The sequence below is a fragment of the Myxine glutinosa genome, chromosome 11 (assembly GCF_964187855.1).
Source record: "Myxine glutinosa chromosome 11, kmMyxGlut1.1, whole genome shotgun sequence".
Lineage (NCBI taxonomy): Eukaryota > Metazoa > Chordata > Myxini > Myxiniformes > Myxinidae > Myxine > Myxine glutinosa.
The window spans coordinates 115,777,127-115,794,144 of NC_136271.1; the positions used below are offsets into that span (position 1 = coordinate 115,777,127).

At 48.7% G+C, this 17,018-nt stretch overlaps 1 protein-coding gene across 2 annotated transcripts in view; it reads left to right on the forward strand.

Moving 5' to 3' along the window:
* The window catches only part of AHCY (adenosylhomocysteinase), a gene marked incomplete at its 3' end in the record, with an annotated part of 390,713 nt that overhangs the window by 334,896 nt on the left and 38,799 nt on the right, over nucleotides 1-17,018 (forward strand). Inside the window, 2 exon segments of one of the 2 annotated variants that reach the window (XM_078787057.1) lie at nucleotides 3,225-3,276; nucleotides 5,654-5,844. In XM_078787057.1, the coding sequence (XP_078643183.1) occupies nucleotides 3,249-3,276; nucleotides 5,654-5,844 (219 nt within the window). 2 annotated transcript variants of the gene reach the window in all.

Here is a 17,018-nt window from a genome sequence, read left to right on the forward strand (position 1 = left end):
CCTCTTATGGTGAAATTGCCAAAATCAAGACTCTCTGCTCACCTTCACTTTCAATTCCTCTTTGCTCCCACCTCTGAAACAAACTCCCTCACTCTCTTCAATCCCACTCCTCCCTCCAGGTCTTTAAAACAGCTGTTTACCACCATCTCTTATCTTCCCCCATCCAAAACCTTGATTCTCTTCTACCCCCGTTAATTCACCCCAGATCCACTTTTTTTGAAATACCGACCTCTTTCCTGGAAGTTATAGCAGTGTCCATGTTTTCTATACCTCTCCCACCCCCCACCCCCGCCTTCCCATGCCTCCTCCCCCCCAAGCCCTCTCCTTCCCACAAATCTTCCAATGTCCCTGTTCTCCGCTGTTGTACTTGTGTGCTTCCCTCTCTCTTCCCATCTTGTCTCCCGCCCCCTTTTTTGTATGTTTTGTTTGTCCAATTGTTTTTTTTGTGATTGATGTTAGCTCTTACATGAGCCTCGATCTTGTATACAAAAAAAAAAGAAAAAAAAAGGGAAACGGATAGCAGAACGACCTTACACTCCGTGTCGTTCAGTCAAAAGTATAGCGGTGTTCTTTACACGTGAGGGAAAGGAGAATGACGAACTTACCTGGATGGCTACCACCAGACGTCTTTGCACCTGCGAAGATCAACTCAAACCAACACAGATTCAAATGTACAAAAATACCGGCTTTATTGAAGAAATGTTGGCAACAAAATAACACACGGCAAAACTAAGATTCCTAAATGGGACGTCCCCACACAGACTCGTATACCACACAAAGGGGAAAAATAACTGCTGAAAATAAATGTGTGTGTGTTTTTAGGTACTTAGCTCTGAGCGCCTCCTGAACCCTCTCGGAAAACGTCAAAACCCCCGCATCCTTGATGGGAACAGCACAGGCCTCCGTGCACAGTTCGCTCGCGGGAAACGCAGGCCTCGGTCCACAGTCCGTGCACGGGAAACCGCAGGCCTTGGTTCGCAGTTCGCTCCTCCTCACGATCGTCGAAACCTCCAATTTCCCTAGCGCGGGAGCGCGATGAACTGTGGCTGCACGGCACCAATGTTCCAATGCAAGAGGAGGGAAAATGTCGGAACACGTCCGTTCGTTAAGACTGTCCCACCGCAAGAGAGCTTATCGGCGACCGTTCACCTCCAGATCCAGAAACCGAGAGAGAAAATGTCGGCCCTCCAACTCCTTTGTACTCAAGGCTCTGACGTCATCCTACGCCGCCCGGGCCTGCTCCTATCAGCCAATCCTTCTCTTCGTTGCTCGACAAATCTCACAAAAAAAACAAACAAAAAAAAAACACTGCTCTCCGGGGTGTGGCCTTCCGGACCTGCCAGCTTGATGTTCTCACACGTCGGTGGTATTATCATTGGTGTTCAAAGTACTGTTTCAGGTTAGCTTTTATTTAGTGTCTTTTAATGCGTTATTGCCTGGCTTTGTGTGTGTGCTGCATTGTCATAAGGAACAGTGGACAAATAACAAAGGCCATTACATGCAGGGGATTTACCATAATCCCTAACTAATTAACATACAGCTCTTACAGGGTTAGGGTTAGGGTTAGGTTCCACATTCAGGAAGTATTCAGACCCATTCACTTTTTTCACATTTTGTTATGTTGCAGCCTTATGCTGAAATCGTTTAAATTCATTTTTTCCCTCATCAATCTACACTCAATACCCCAAAATGACAAAGAGAAAACAGGATTTTAGAAAGTTTTGCAAATTTATTTTAAAAAAAAAACTGAAATATCACATTTCCATAAGTATTCAGACCCTTTGCTATGACACTTGAAATTTAGCTCAGGTGCCTCCCATTTCTCTTGATCATCTTTGAGATGTTGCTACACCTTGATTGGAGTCCACCTGTGGTAAATTCAATTGATTGGACATGATTTGGAAAGGCACACACCTGTCTATATAAGGTCTCACAGCTGACAATGCATATTAGAGCAAAAAGCAAGCCATGAGGTCGAAGGAACTGTCCGCAGAGCTCAGAGACAGGATTGTGTCGAGGCACAGATTTGTGGAAGCCTACAAAAAAAATTCTGCTGCATTGAAGGTTCCCAAGAGCACAGTGGCCTCCATAATTCTTAAATGGAAGAAGTTTGGAACAACCAGGACTCTTCCTCAAGCTGGCCGCCCGGCCAAACAGCAATCGGGGGAGAAGGGCCTTGGTAATCGAGGTGACCAAGAACCCGATGTTCACTCTGGCTGAGCTCCAGAGATCCTGTGTGGAGAGGGGAGAAACTTCCAGAAGGACAACCATCACTGCAACATTCCACGGATCTGGGATTTATGGCAGAGTGGCCAGACGGAAGCCTCTCCTCAGTGAAAGACACAGGAAAGCCGGCTTGGAGTTTGCAAAAAAGCACCTAAAGGACTCTCAGACTGTGAGAAACAAGATTCTGTGGGCTTTCATGTGTCTTCCCACCCCCCTTCCCACGCCTCCTCCCCCCAAGCCCTCTACCTCCCACAGATCTCCCGATGTCCCTGCTCTCAAATGTTGTACTTGTGTGATTCCGCCTCTCTCCCCATCTTGTCTCCCGCTCCCTTTATTTCGTCTTGTGTCCGTTTTTTTTTTTTTTTTTTGTCATTAATGTTAGCTCTTACACGAGCCTCGATCTTGTATACAAAAAAAGAAAAAAAGCAAGGCACAGGGAGGTGGAATTTTCTGCACGTGATGTGTAACGCGCGCAGAGTAAAACGAGTGTTCATTTACGTCTGTAGGATGTCTAATAAATGAAGATGATGTAAGCACATTGCCATTACTCATTAGGCCCAGACTTTGACTTTGATATGTCACGCAGCTGTACTGTCAAAAACTGTTCCAACCCGTCATTTTTGATTGGGTTTATAATAGTATCGTTATGAAACATCGCAAAGCATGTTGTCCACTTCAATATGCTGAATTTACAGCAATATACCCGACAAAATGGAAAGCAAATAAGATTCGAAACTGGAGAAACCACTCTTGTCAGCCACAAAAAGTCATTAACAATCGCGATTTGCAGCCTTCCAGTTTGAGCCATGGGAGGAACCGTAGAGCCGAAGTAACTGGAGGCGTTTCTACGAATGCCGAACCGACCAATGAGAATGCTCACCAAACGCACCCTTCAGGGGGCGGGTCTTGGGTTGGCTTTATATTCCGGCGGAAGGCGATTTTCGTTCTCATTTGTCTTGTGTTGTCTTGAGGAGGCGTTTAGTTTGCAGCTTGTGTGCGTGTGGTCAAATTATAATATTTTAATGGCTGGAAAACCACCTTACAAAGTCGGTACGTGGTACTAGCGAGCGCAGGATAGTTAATTTCCCACAACTGGCTTCATGGAATGACGCCAGGTGTTCATTGTGGTTCAAATACTTCAATTGGGTTAAATGATGGAGGGAATTGAACTTTGTTTCTGAAGTGATGCTCGTATTAAGCAGAATTGTGATTAGAGTCCAGTCCATTAATTAGGGGGGGGAGGGTTGTGAGTAGGGCGGAGGGTTGTGAGTAGAGGGGAGGGTTGTGAGTAGCGGGGAGGGTTGTGAGTAGAGGGGAGGGTTGTGAGTAGAGGGGAGGGTTGTGAGTAGAGGGGAGGGTTGTGAGTAGAGGGGAGGGTTGTGAGTAGAGGAGAGGGTTGTGAGTAGAGGAGAGGGTTGTGAGTAGCGGAGAGGGTTGTGAGTAGCGGGGAGGGTTGTGAGTAGAGGAGAGGGTTGTGAGTAGAGGGGAGGGGTGTGAGTCGAGGGGAGGGGTGTGAGTCGAGGGGAGGGGTGTGAGTCGAGGGGAGGGGTGTGAGTCGAGGGGAGGGTTGTGAGTCGAGGGGAGGGTTGTGAGTCGAGGGGAGGGTTGTGAGTCGAGGGGAGGGGTGTGAGTCGAGGGGAGGGTTGTGAGTAGCGGGGAGGGTTGTGAGTAGGGCGGAGGTTTGTGAGTAGAGGGGAGGGTTGTGAGTAGAGGGGAGGGTTGTGAGTAGAGGGGAGGGTTGTGAGTAGAGGGGAGGGTTGTGAGCAGAGGGGAGGGTTGTGAGTCGAGGGGAGGGTTGTGAGTAGAGGAGAGGGTTGTGAGTAGAGGAGAGGGTTGTGAGTAGCGGGGAGGGGTGTGAGTCGAGGGGAGGGGTGTGAGTCGAGGGGAGGGGTGTGAGTCGAGGGGAGGGGTGTGAGTCGAGGGGAGGGGTGTGAGTCGAGGGGAGGGGTGTGAGTCGAGGGGAGGGGTGTGAGTCGAGGGGAGGGTTGTGAGTCGAGGGGAGGGGTGTGAGTAGAGGAGAGGGTTGTGAGTCGAGGGGAGGATTGTGAGTCGAGGGGAGGGGTGTGAGTCGAGGGGAGGGTTGTGAGTAGAGGAGAGGATTGTGAGTAGAGGGGAGGGGTGTGAGTCGAGGGGAGGGGTGTGAGTCGAGGGGAGGGTTGTGAGTAGAGTAGAGGAGAGGGTTGTGAGTCGAGGGGAGGGGTGTGAGTCGAGGGGAGGATTGTGAGTAGAGGAGAGGATTGTGAGTCGAGGGGAGGGTTGTGAGTCGAGGGGAGGGTTGTGAGTCGAGGGGAGGGTTGTGAGTCGAGGGGAGGATTGTGAGTCGAGGGGAGGGTTGTGAGTAGAGGAGAGGGTTGTGAGTAGAGGAGAGGGTTGTGAGTAGAGGGGAGGGTTGTGAGTAGAGGGGAGGGTTGTGAGTCGAGGGGAGAGTTGAGTCGAGGGGAGGGTTGTGAGTCGAGGGGAGGGTTGTGAGTCGAGGAGAGGGTTGTGAGGGGAGGGTTGTGAGTCGAGGGGAGGGTTGTGAGTCGAGGGTTGTGAGTCGAGGGGAGGGTTGTGAGTAGAGGGGAGGGGGGAGGGGTGTGAGTCGAGGGGAGGGTTGTGAGTCGAGGGGAGGGGTGTGAGTCGAGGGGAGGGTTGTGAGTCGAGGGGAGGGTTGTGAGTCGAGGGGAGGGTTGTGAGTCGAGGGGAGGGTTGTGAGTCGAGGGGAGGGTTGTGAGTCGAGGGGAGGGTTGTGAGTCGAGGGGAGGGTTGTGAGTCGAGGGGAGGGTTGTGAGTCGAGGGGAGGGGTGTGAGTCGAGGGGAGGGTTGTGAGTAGAGTAGAGGAGAGGGTTGTGAGTCGAGGGGAGGGTTGTGAGTAGAGGGGAGGGTTGTGAGTAGAGGGGAGGGTTGTGGGTAGAGGGGAGGGTTGTGAGTCGAGGGGAGGGTTGTGGGTAGAGGGGAGGGTTGTGGGTAGAGGGGAGTGTTGTGAGTAGAGGGTAGGATTGTGAGTAGAGGGTAGGATTGTGAGTAGAGGGGAGGGTTGTGAGTAGAGTAGAGGGGAGGGTTGTGGGTAGAGGGGAGGGTTGTGGGTAGAGGGGAGTCTTGTGGGTTTAGGAGAAAAGGGGGATTGTGGAAAGAGGGAAGGGTGTCGGTTTACGAGAAGAGGAATATCAATCCTATATGAATGAATAGCACTTTGACAATGTTGGGGATTTATGGAGATGAGAATGTATCCAAACTCTGCAGTAAAGCTGTTTTATGGATTGCTTTGTTGTCGCATTAGCTGAACTCTTTATCGTGGAACTGACTGTGACTTTCAAACTAAACTTGGCTATACATGGATAGAGTTGTAAATCAAGGGTATATTCACATCATCATGATGGGAAAGTTGGATGAACTATTCCATGCATTTGTGAAAGCATCTCTCCCACCAAAACCTCTTTATCGGCAGCTGACCTATCCCTGGCTGAGTGGGGACGGAAGGAGCTGTCTATTGCCGAGAATGAAATGCCGGGGTTGATGCACCTGAGGGAGATGTTCGGCAAGAGCAAGCCCCTGACGGGAACTCGAATCGCCGGCTGCCTGCACATGACCGTGCAGACCGGTGTGCTCATCGAGACGTTGCTGCACCTCGGGGCCAAGGCAAGGAAAGCTCAAAGTCTGCAGGAATTTGAACACTTGCGTTGTTACTCAGCGAATCTGCTCGTTCTTGTCACCTACCTAACTCGTCCTCCTAGTTTTGTCATAGTCCGTCCTTAACGTTTTGAGATATCGTGCTCTACATGGTGTTTTGGCCCCGTCTCTCAAAGGGGAAGAATCACTCAAAAAATTCTCAGATCTGGATCAAGATCGTCACAAATATCGAATCAATTCTTCCTCGTCGCACACCCAACATCCCCACCAAATGTCCATGTGCATCCATAAATTTGAGGTATCCTGTTTACAGACATACGGTTGAAAACACGACCTCCGTCCACCTTCGGTGGCGGACGAAATGAGGCAGAGCTTCGTCGGGGTATTTGTCCTGGAGATACATTTCACATGGTGTTGGGCTAGCGGCTAGGGTGCCAGCTTAGGATACCAAGGATCCTGGCGTTCGAATCCCGGTCAATCCCTGAATTAACGCCAGGGGGGTTGACTCAGCCTGTCATACCTTCCGAGGTCGGCTAATTGAGTACCAGTTCACTGGTAATTCCCTGTGTGTCGTAAAAAGGCGACAAAAAGGGTTGGCAGCAGGAAGGGCATCCGGCCGTAAAACATTGCTTCAAAAAGGGGACCAAAAAACAACAACAACCACGGTCCCCGAAAAAGGCCAACCCCCGCTTTGCGGGGAAAAATGGCCTCTAAACGGTGGTTTTATCCATTTCACATGCTGGTGTTATTTATTTATATACTAGTGGGGTCACCCGTGGGAATCCCATGGGTATGGACGTGTGTGACATTTGGACATCTTGATTTAGATGCTGCACATTAAATTTTACAAAATGGTTAAAATGGTGTAATGAACACAATTTATTTATTTCACATAATATGTGACCCCTCACTCCTCTCCACCCTCACGCCTCTCCAATGCCGCCACTCCTCACATTCCTCTCCAATACCTCCTCACACTCCTATCCAATGCCTCCTCACACTCCTCTCCAATACCTCCTCACACTTCTCTCCAATACCTCCTCACACTCCTCTCCAATGCCTCCTCACAAACCTCTCCAATACCTCCTCACAAACCTCTCCAATACCTCCTCACACTCCTCTCCAATACCTCCTCACACTCCTCTCAAAATACCTCCTCACACTCCTCTCCAATACATCCTCACACTCCTCTCCAATACCTCCTCACACTCCTCTCCAATACCTCCTCAACACTCCTCTCCAATACCTCACACACCTCTCCAATACCTCCTCACACTCCTCTCCAATACCTCCTCACACTCCTCTCCAATACCTCACACTCCTCTCCAATACCTCCTCACACTCCTCTCCAACCCCTCACACTCCTCTCCAACCCCTCGCACTCCTCGCCAACCCCTCACACTCCTCGCCAACCCCTCACACTCCTCGCCAACTCCTCACACTCCTCTCCAACCCCTCAGATTCCTCTCCAACCCCTCACACTCCTCTCCAACCCCTCACACTCCTCTCCAACCCCTCGCCCCTCTCCAACTCCTCGCTCCTTTCCAATACCTCCTCACACTCCTCACCAATACCTCCTCATACTCCTCTCCAATACCTCCTCACACGCCTCTCCAATACCTCCTCACACTCCTCTCCAATACCTCCTCACACTCCTCTCCAATACCTCCTCACACTCCTCTCCAATACCTCCTCACACTCCTCACCAATTCCCTCCTCACTCCTCTCCAATAGCTCCACACTCCTCTCCAATACCTCCTCACACTCCTCTCCAATACCTCCTCACACTCCTCTCAAAATACCTCCTCACACTCCTCTCCAATACATCCTCACACTCCTCTCCAATACCTCCTCACACTCCTCTCCAATACCTCCTCAACACTCCTCTCCAATACCTCACACACCTCTCCAATACCTCCTCACACTCCTCTCCAATACCTCCTCACACTCCCCTCCAATACCTCCTCACACTCCTCTCCAATACCTCCTCGCACTCCTCTCCAATACCTCCTCGCACTCCTCTCCAATCGCCCCTCACACTCCTCTCCAATTGCCCCTCACACTCCTCTCCAATCGCCCCTCACACTCCTCTCCAATCGCCCCTCACAATCCTCTCCAATCGCACCTCACACTCCTCTCCAATCGCACCTCACTCCTCTCCAATCGCGCCTCACATCTCTCCAATCGCACCTCATACTCCTCTCCAATCCCTCACACTCCTCTCCAATCCCTCACACTCCTCTCCAATCCCTCACACTCCTCTCCAATCCCTCACACTCCTCCAATCCCTCACACTCCCCTCCAATCGCTCCTCACTCTCCTCTCCAATCGCTCCTCACTCGTCTCTCCAATCGCACCTCACTCGCCTCTCCAATCCCTCACACTCCTCTCCTCTCCAATACCTCCTCACATTCCTCTCCAATACCTCCTCACTTCTCTCCAATCCCTCCTCACACTCCTCTCCAATTCCTCCTCACACTCCTCTCCAATCCCTCACACTCCTCTCCAATCCCTCACACTCCTCTCCAATCCCTCACACTCCTCTCCAATCCCTCACACTCCTCTCCAATCCCTCACACTCCTCTCCAATCCCTCACACTCCTCTCCAATCCCTCACACTCCCCTACAATCGCCCCTCACACTCCCCTACAATCGCCCCTCACTCTCCTCTCCAATCGCTCCTCACTCGCCTCTCCAATCGCACCTCTCTCCTCTCCAATCCCTCACACTCCTCTCCTCTCCAACACCTCCTCACATTCCTCTCCAACACCTCCTCACATTCCTCTCCAACACCTCCTCACACTCCTCTCCAATCCCTCCTCACACTCCTCTCCAATCCCTCCTCACATGCCTCTCCAATCCCTCCTCACACTCCTCTCCAATCCCACACACTTCTCTCCAATCCCACACACTTCTCTCCAATCCCTCACACTCCTCTCCTCTCCAATCCCTCACACTCCTCTCCAATCCCTCACACTCCTCTCCAATCCCTCACACTCCTCTCCAATCTCTCACACTCCGCTCCAATACCTCCTCACACTCATCTCCAATCGCCCCTCACTCGCCTCTCCAATCGCTCCTCACTCTCTCCAATCGGTCCTCACTCTCCAACCCCTTGCTCCTCTCCAACCCCTCGCTCCTCTCCAACCCCTCGCTCCTCTCCAACCCCTCGCTCCTCTCCAACCCCTCGCTCCTCTCCAACCCCTCGCTCCTCTCCAACCCCTCGCTCCTCTCCAACCCCTCGCTCCTCTCCAACCCCTCGCTCCTCTCCAACGCCTCGCTCCTTTCCAACGCCTCGCTCCTTTCCAACGCCTCGCTCCTTTCCAACGCCTCGCTCCTTTCCAATACCTCCTCACACTCCTCACCAATACCTCCTCATACTCCTCTCCAATACCTCCTCACACTCCTCTCCAATACCTCCTCACACTCCTCTGCAATACCTCCACACTCCTCTGCAATACCTCCACACTCCTCTCCAATACCTCCTCACTCCTCTCCAATACCTCCACACTCCTCTCCAATACTCCTCACACTCCTCACCAATACCCTCCTCACACGCCTCTCCAATACCTCCTCACACTCCTCTCCAATACCTCTTCACATCCTCACACCCCTCTCCAATACCTCCTCACACTCCTCTCCAATACCTCTTCACATCCTCACACCCCTCTCCAATACCTCCTCACACTCCTCTCCAATACCTCCTCATACTCCTCTCCAATCGCTCCTCACACTCTCCAATCGCCCCTCACACTCCTCTCCAATCGCGCCTCACACTCTCCAATCACGCCTCACCCCTCTCCAATCGCACTTCACTCCTCTCCAATCACGCCTCACACTCCTCTCCAATCGCACCTCACCCCTCTCCAATCGTGCCTCACACTCCTCTCCAATCGCGCCTCACACTCCTCTCCAATCGCGCCTCACACTCCTCTCCAATCGTGCCTCACACTCCTCTCCAATCGCTCCTCACTCTCCTCTCCAATCGGCTTTTCCCCGTCTCGTTTCTCTCGTTTTTCTCCCATCTCATTCTTTTTCTTGCTCCATCATGTTCAAGTTTGCATTGACGTTCGTCGACGGACTCGTTCGCCCGTCTCATTCGTTTTCTTGCTGCATCCTGTTCAAGTCTGCGTTCTTCATCGATCGTCTCATTCATTTTGGAAATAGAAGTTTCCACGCAACGCATGAATTGTCACGATCATCAAGAGGAAGTGTCTCGTAATCATCAAATGACAAATGGAAAGTAAATTACATTGTGAAAATTAAAGATTTCAAATAAACCTGTTTAAAGTGTATGCGCACATAACTAATAAAATTAAAAAACGAAGAAATATCTCTCGGTAATTTCCTGAAACATATTTTACTTCCGGATAATAATGTTGAATGAAATAAGAACGAAGAAATATATGTCGTTTTGTGACGACTGTCATCAAAAGTAAAAGTAATATATCATAACGGAAAAGAAAAAGCGAATTTTTAATATATGTCGACATTTCCCCCGACTGTTATTTTAGGCGGTGTATTTTCGTGTATCATCATGGCGCGATTTAAAAAAATATATCTCTGCATTTTCCCGTGTGTGCGTGAATGTTCTCAATTATTTCTGACACCGAGTCTAAAACCATCGATAAAAATGAAATCAGATGGTGAGTTAGATTGGAGATAAAGGCGTGAGAGAGACTCAATGGCCTTGAAGTTCCAGGCCTTTGAGAATTCATTTCGTTCTATAAACGGAAACTTTCATCGGATTTTCTTCCCGTTTTTTTTCAACCGAGTCTAAAACTATGTTAGCGACTGTGAAAAATGAAATGATATATCGAATTTGATTTGAAATAAAACTGGGAGAGAGAGCAAGACACCACGAGCCTACAAAACAGGCCTCAAAGCTATGCGAGTTAATAAAATGGTGGATATTTGTTTATATGAAGCCTCTCCCAGAATGGGTGGAGCTACTCTCTCAACGGAGTAAGCCACACCCCCCGGACAGACGGACAGAATCACCTTCGCCTATTATAATATAGATATATTAGGGTGGTACAAAAATTTGAAGATTGGATTTTCATTTCTCCACAAGCCTGCCCCTATTCCTATTGAAGAAATTAGTTTCTGGTGAAAATTTGAGCTTGATTGGACAATATTTAGAGGTTTTTTTTTGTTTGTTTTTGTTTTTGTTTTTTGTATACTGAATCGAGGCTCGTGAAAGAGCTAACATTTATTTCACAAACAAATCAACCAGACAAACAAAATATACAAAAAGAGGGAGCGGAAGACAAGATGGGGAGAGATGGGGAAGCACACAACCACAACATTTGAGAGCAGGGAGAAGTGTGGGAGGGAGAGGGCTTGGGGGCAGGAGGCGTGGAAGGGGGAGGGGGGGGGGGGAGGGGGAGAGGTATATAAAACACAAGGGGACTGAAATTAGTGGGGGTAGAAAAGATCAAGGTTTTGGATGGGGGAGGATAAGAGATGGTGGTGAACAGCTGTTTTAAAGACCTGGAGGGTGGAGTGGGATTGAAGAGAGTGAGGGAGTTTGTTCCAGAGGCGGGAGAAAAGAGGAATGAAGGAGTGAAGGTGAGCAGAAAGTCTTGATTTTGGCAGTTTAACCATGAGAGGGTTGCAGGCAGATCTTGTGCGACCTGTAGGAATATTTGGGGGACAGAGCCCAGAGAGGGCTGGGGGGGCGAGGCCAGAGAGGAATCGGTAGAAGACGGAAAGACCACCAACCTGCCTGCGGTGAGAGTGAAAGGCCCTTGGAGTTAGCTTCATCGCGGGAGATTCCAATGATTCTGAACGCTTTGGTTTCAACAGCGTGAAGACGGGCGAGGTGTGAGGCAGGAGCACCAGACCAGAGGGGAGAGCAGTATTCCATAGAGCTGCGGATGAAAGCCTTGTATGTGGTGAGGAGCTCAGGTGTGCAAAGGAAGGACTTTGCACGACGGAGGATGCCCAGTCGGCGACTGGCTTTGGAGGCCAGATTTGAAATGTGGTCTTCGCAGGAAAGATCATGGCAAATAGTGAGACCCAAAAGCTTGAGTGACAGAACTTCTTGGAGAGGATTATACAGAAAGTGGATGGGAGGGTTTTCCAGTCGGTCTTTTCGGAGAGACATCGTAAGAGTGTGAGATTTATCAGGATTGAAAGACATGTTCCATTTGTTTGCCCAGTCTGTGATTTTGTCCAGGTCTGCAGAGAGTGAGGAGGCTGCAGACTGCCGATCTGAGGGATGAGGAATGGAGCGACAGAGAGTAGAGTCGTCAGCAAAGAGATAGAGAGGATTTTCAAGAGAGTCAGAGAGATCATTGATGAAGACCAGAAAAAGCACAGGGCCCAGAACACTACCTTGGGGAACTCCAGCCTGAACAGGAAGAGGAGATGAGAGAAACCCATTCAGGGCCACACGTTGACTGCGACCAGAGAGGAAGTCCGCCAGCCATGCGTGGAGATTTCCATGGATACCAAAGGAGGAGAGTTTGGTGAGCAGAGCAGGGTGCCAGACCGTATCGAAGGCACGTGAAATGTCAAGGGAGACAGCTCTAATTTCCTGTTTGGCGTTGAGGACCTCCATCCATTGTTGAGAAAGCAGAAGCAGCATGTCCAGAGTAGAGTGACCAGGTCTGAAACCACATTGATGATCAGAGATCAAGCCATTGGAGAAGAGGAAAGATTTCATATCTGAAGCAATGATGGATTCCATGACTTTGCTGATAATTGGGAGAAGGCTTATTGGTCTGTAGTTGCTGGGATCTGTTTTTGCACCTTTTTTGTGCAAAGCGGTGATGTTGGCTGATTTCCAAGCAGATGGCAGATGACCTTGAGCAAAAGAGAGGGTGAAGAGAACAGAAAGAGGGAGTGAAAGAGCGGAAGAACATGATTTTAGGACCCGTGGGCTGATGCCGTCAGGACCAGTTGCAGAATCAGAGTCGAGGGTTGACAGAAACTTTTCCACCTTGTCAGGAGGAAAGGACACAGAGTCCAGGAGCAGCTGGGTACGACTGGGTACGGTGGGTACAGAGAGGGATGGGTTTGGGACAAGATTTTGAGGCAAACACAGAGTTGAGGCATTCAGCTTTTTCACGTGCGGAGTCAGCCGTTAAGCCGTTTGAGGTGAGGGAGGGGATGGAGGGGGAACAAACACCAGAAACAGATTTGACCAGATGCCACCAGGATTTGGAAGAGGGAGACAGATAAGAGAGTTCGGACTTGAGAACGGTGAGATATTGTTTCCTGGCTCTCCTGAGGGTGGACACACACTTGTTTCGGGCTTTGTGAAAGGAAATGAGATTTCCTTCCGTTGCATTTGCTTTCCAGGAGACGAAAGCAAGTTGTTTCAGGGCAACAGCCTCACCACAAGATTCCGTGTACCATGGACGGGAGGAAGGGTATGACAACTGAAGACGAGATGGGATAAATCTGTGCATGAGAGAGAGCAATTTACTTTGAAAGAATTCCCAGGATGAGTTGATGTCAGAGGCGGTAGAGATGGGAGACCAGTCCAGATGATTGATGGCTGCTTGAAGACCGTGCCAGTTGGCCTGAGTGAAATGCCAGACTCGTCGACGCTGAGGAGGCTCTCTGAGAATGGTCAGAGAGATGTCCACTTTGACAAGCACATGATCAGATGAGCCGATTGGAGCAGAAGAAGAGCAGCAGACATTTACAGGGAAGTTTGTCATAACCAAATCCAGAAGAGAAGATGCTCTGTTGACTGAGATCTGGGTCGGGAAATTGACAGATTGTGTCAGTCCCAGTGAGTCGCAGAAGTCCTTTGCTGAAGAGCCATGGCTGGTGAGAGAGGTACCCACACCCAGCCAACTGGCATGGTGACAATTGAAATCACCACATATGAGGAAGAGAGAGTTGGGATGGGTAGATAGAAGTTGGTCCATATTATCAGACAGCGAGATGTAGATCGAGTCATCGCTGTTTGGTGGACGGTACAACACACATATGAACAAAAGGTGGGAGCGAAGGGGAAGCCGTAGCCAAAGGTATTACTGGGGGTGAGGTGGAGAGAGGGCAGTGGAGGGCGAGTGAGGAAGAGTTTTTTTATAAAGATAGCAACCCCACCTCCAGGACGAGGCTCAGGTCTATCATACCGGAGGAGGGAGTAACCTGGGAGAGATACCAAGGCATCAGAGACATCATGAAGGAGGAAAGTTTCTGTTAAGCAGATCACATCTGGTTTGTCAGAAGCAACCTGTATGGAGAGGTCAGTCAAGTTTGAGCGAAGGCCCCGGATGTTTGAGGTCCATACCATTAATGAAGAGGAAGGGGGAGCATCGGGTCCAGAACAGGGGGGGGAGGGGTAGGGTAAGATGTGGAAGAGGAGGAAGAGGTAGGGAGAGCTGTTGAAGGTGTGTCAGAGATTTCAGAGATTTCAGAATAGCTTGGAGAAAGGGAAGAATGGGGCGGACAAAAGGTTTGATGGAGATTGGGTGAGGCACAGTGATGTGTTATTTGAGGAGGGGGAAGAGCAAGGCAGAAGGTTGGGGGAGATGAAGGTGAAAGTTGGAAGGGGGAAGAAGCAGAGAGGATGCTTTGAGGAGGAGGAGGAGGGGTGAGAGGGGAGTCTAGGAGGGGAGGAGCGAGGGAGAGTCTCGGAGGGGAGGGGTGTGGGGGGAGTTTAGGAGGGAGGGAAGGGGCAAGGGGGGAGATTTGAAAGGGATGGGTGATGGGGAGGATTTGGAGGGGAGGGGTGAGATTGGATTTTGAAAAGTGTACGATTCATGGGAAACGAACATTTTTTGCAAAATGAGTTTGAGACCTTCGAGTCAAAAATACGTTTGAGGACACTGGAGGAGGGGTGGAGTTCTGGATAGTTTAGGGAATGTAGAAAGGAGGAACTGTAAGAGATGGTATTATATATATTTTTTGGAATGAATAGATTTGGTGAGCAAGACGAAAGCATCCTTTTGTAGGAAAAGAAGAAAAGGGTGTTATAATATATGAGAGAAAATAGTTGTTCAGGGGAGAGATTATACATTTCTAACCACGTGATCGCATGATCGCGAACGAAGAACGGACGAACAAATAAGAACAACAAATAAACGAATAAGACCTGGGAAGGAAATATTTTTTGTGTTTTTTTTTTTTTGAGTAGAGATATTAAACAAGGAGGTATGGGGTGAACGACTGGGACGAAACAGAGAACGAAAATAATTGCAGCGCATTCGACGAATCGCTGAGAGAAAAACAAAACCACAAGGTCGGAGACGGTACGGTAGCCTAAGCCTACGAGTACTAGGCCGTTGAATACTCAATACGCATTAACCGACGATTGTGTATACATGTACGAAAAATTAGCACCGAAAATTTTCCAAAAGATATGCTATAGGTACATACACCGAAAGATAGATACAGTCTCGACAAAAACACAATTGAGAAAGATCACTTAGCTTCAAAAGCGTGAGCGCATGGAACAGCTTCGAAAAGACATGACCTTGCCGTGATCTCGCGAGATTCTTCAAATCAAGGGTTGCTCAAAATGTTGACAAATTTTAATGAATAATAAGATACAGAATTTTTAGCATCATACATCAATTCATAGATAATTATCTATTTTCAATTACTCAAATTATTTATTATTGTTGGCTTGCACTTGTCTTCAATGGTATGACCAAGAGATTGTGCAAAAGCACTGGCCACAAACATAGCATGCCGATCTGAGAGATTTACTATGTCCAGAGTTGCCACTATTGCTGGAGTGATCACCTTGATGGGAGCCTTTTTCGCCTGTTTGGCAGAAGATGGACTTTGGAGCTTGAATTCATTGTCCCCTGAATTGGAGCTTTCAATCTCACTCATCATCATCAACCACAGCCGATGTTGATGGAACAGATTGCATTGCTGTTGGAGTCTCAGCAGCATGATTCTTCTTTCTTTTATCTTCATTCTCAAGCCTGATACGCTTTCTGTTCTCCTTCACTGCCAGAGTGCTGTCCACAGATCCCATATGTGAACATGAGGGATCCTCATGCTGTATGATAAGGAATGCTTTGTCTTCTTCATTCGTCATTTTCTCAAGCGCATCATTTATTGAGATGTCGAAGAGGGATTGAAGATCATCTATGAACATCTGCTGCTTCACTCTACAGTTTTTGAATGTCTTGGTTCTATTTTTCTTTACCAGTTTGTAGGCATCAAACAACTTCAAAAGTTGGCGCTCACTGGAATCTACTCTCTGCACTGGAATTCGTGCTTTCTCCCAGTATGCACACACAGCTTGTACACTAAGTTTGGCACTTTCACGAACTGTATGGTGTTCTTGTATGTGATGGTACACCATTTTCTGTAATGTGTGTCCTTTGGTTGGTAGTCCCCCACATATTATTTCCTTTTCAGACTTGCCCAGCACCCAAACTGTGGAAGAGCTGCGGGTTTCTGCCATCTGAAAAAAACAGGATACATTAACAGTTATTTTTTGAGCAATCTCTAAATAAGCTCCAATTGACCTCATATTTGATTCATATGATCTTTATAAACATAGGAACAAGGGCAGCCTTGTGGAGCATGGATTTTGAATAGTATTAAATATTACATATATCTGTGGATCACCCTATAATATACAGGGTGAGTCAGAAGTAGCGCCCGATTTCTGTTTATATATATATATACATATTATATTTCTGTCAGTTGATTGTTTGTTTGCCATTTGTATTACAGTGTACAAGAAGGTAGAAATAAATGAATGACATGTTTATCTAACCATTTATTCGGGGGAAAATTATTACGGAAGTGTAAGTGGATCCCAGAAAGTGTATCGGCCACCGCGGTCCGATCGAGTGGCCGGCACGCTCCCCAGACCTTACACCTCCAGATTTCTTTCTTTGGGGGCTCATGAAAGACCTTGTTTATCGTGAAAAGCCTCGTAACATTCAGGAATTGAAGGCTCAAATCACTGCAAAGTTTGAGGAAATTGATGTCGAACTCTGCAAGTGTGTGTGCCCCTCTGTGCCTGCTCGGCTGCAATTGTGCATCGATCACGAGGGAGGGCACTTTGAAAATTGCAAGTAAAACAGCTTGGTACACTTCCGTAATAATTTTCCTCCGAATAAATGGTTAGATAAACATGTCATTCATTTATTTCTACCTTCTTGTACACTGTAATACAAATGGCAAACAAACAATCAACTGACAGATATATATATATACTAGCGGGGTCACCCGTGGGAATCCCACGGGCA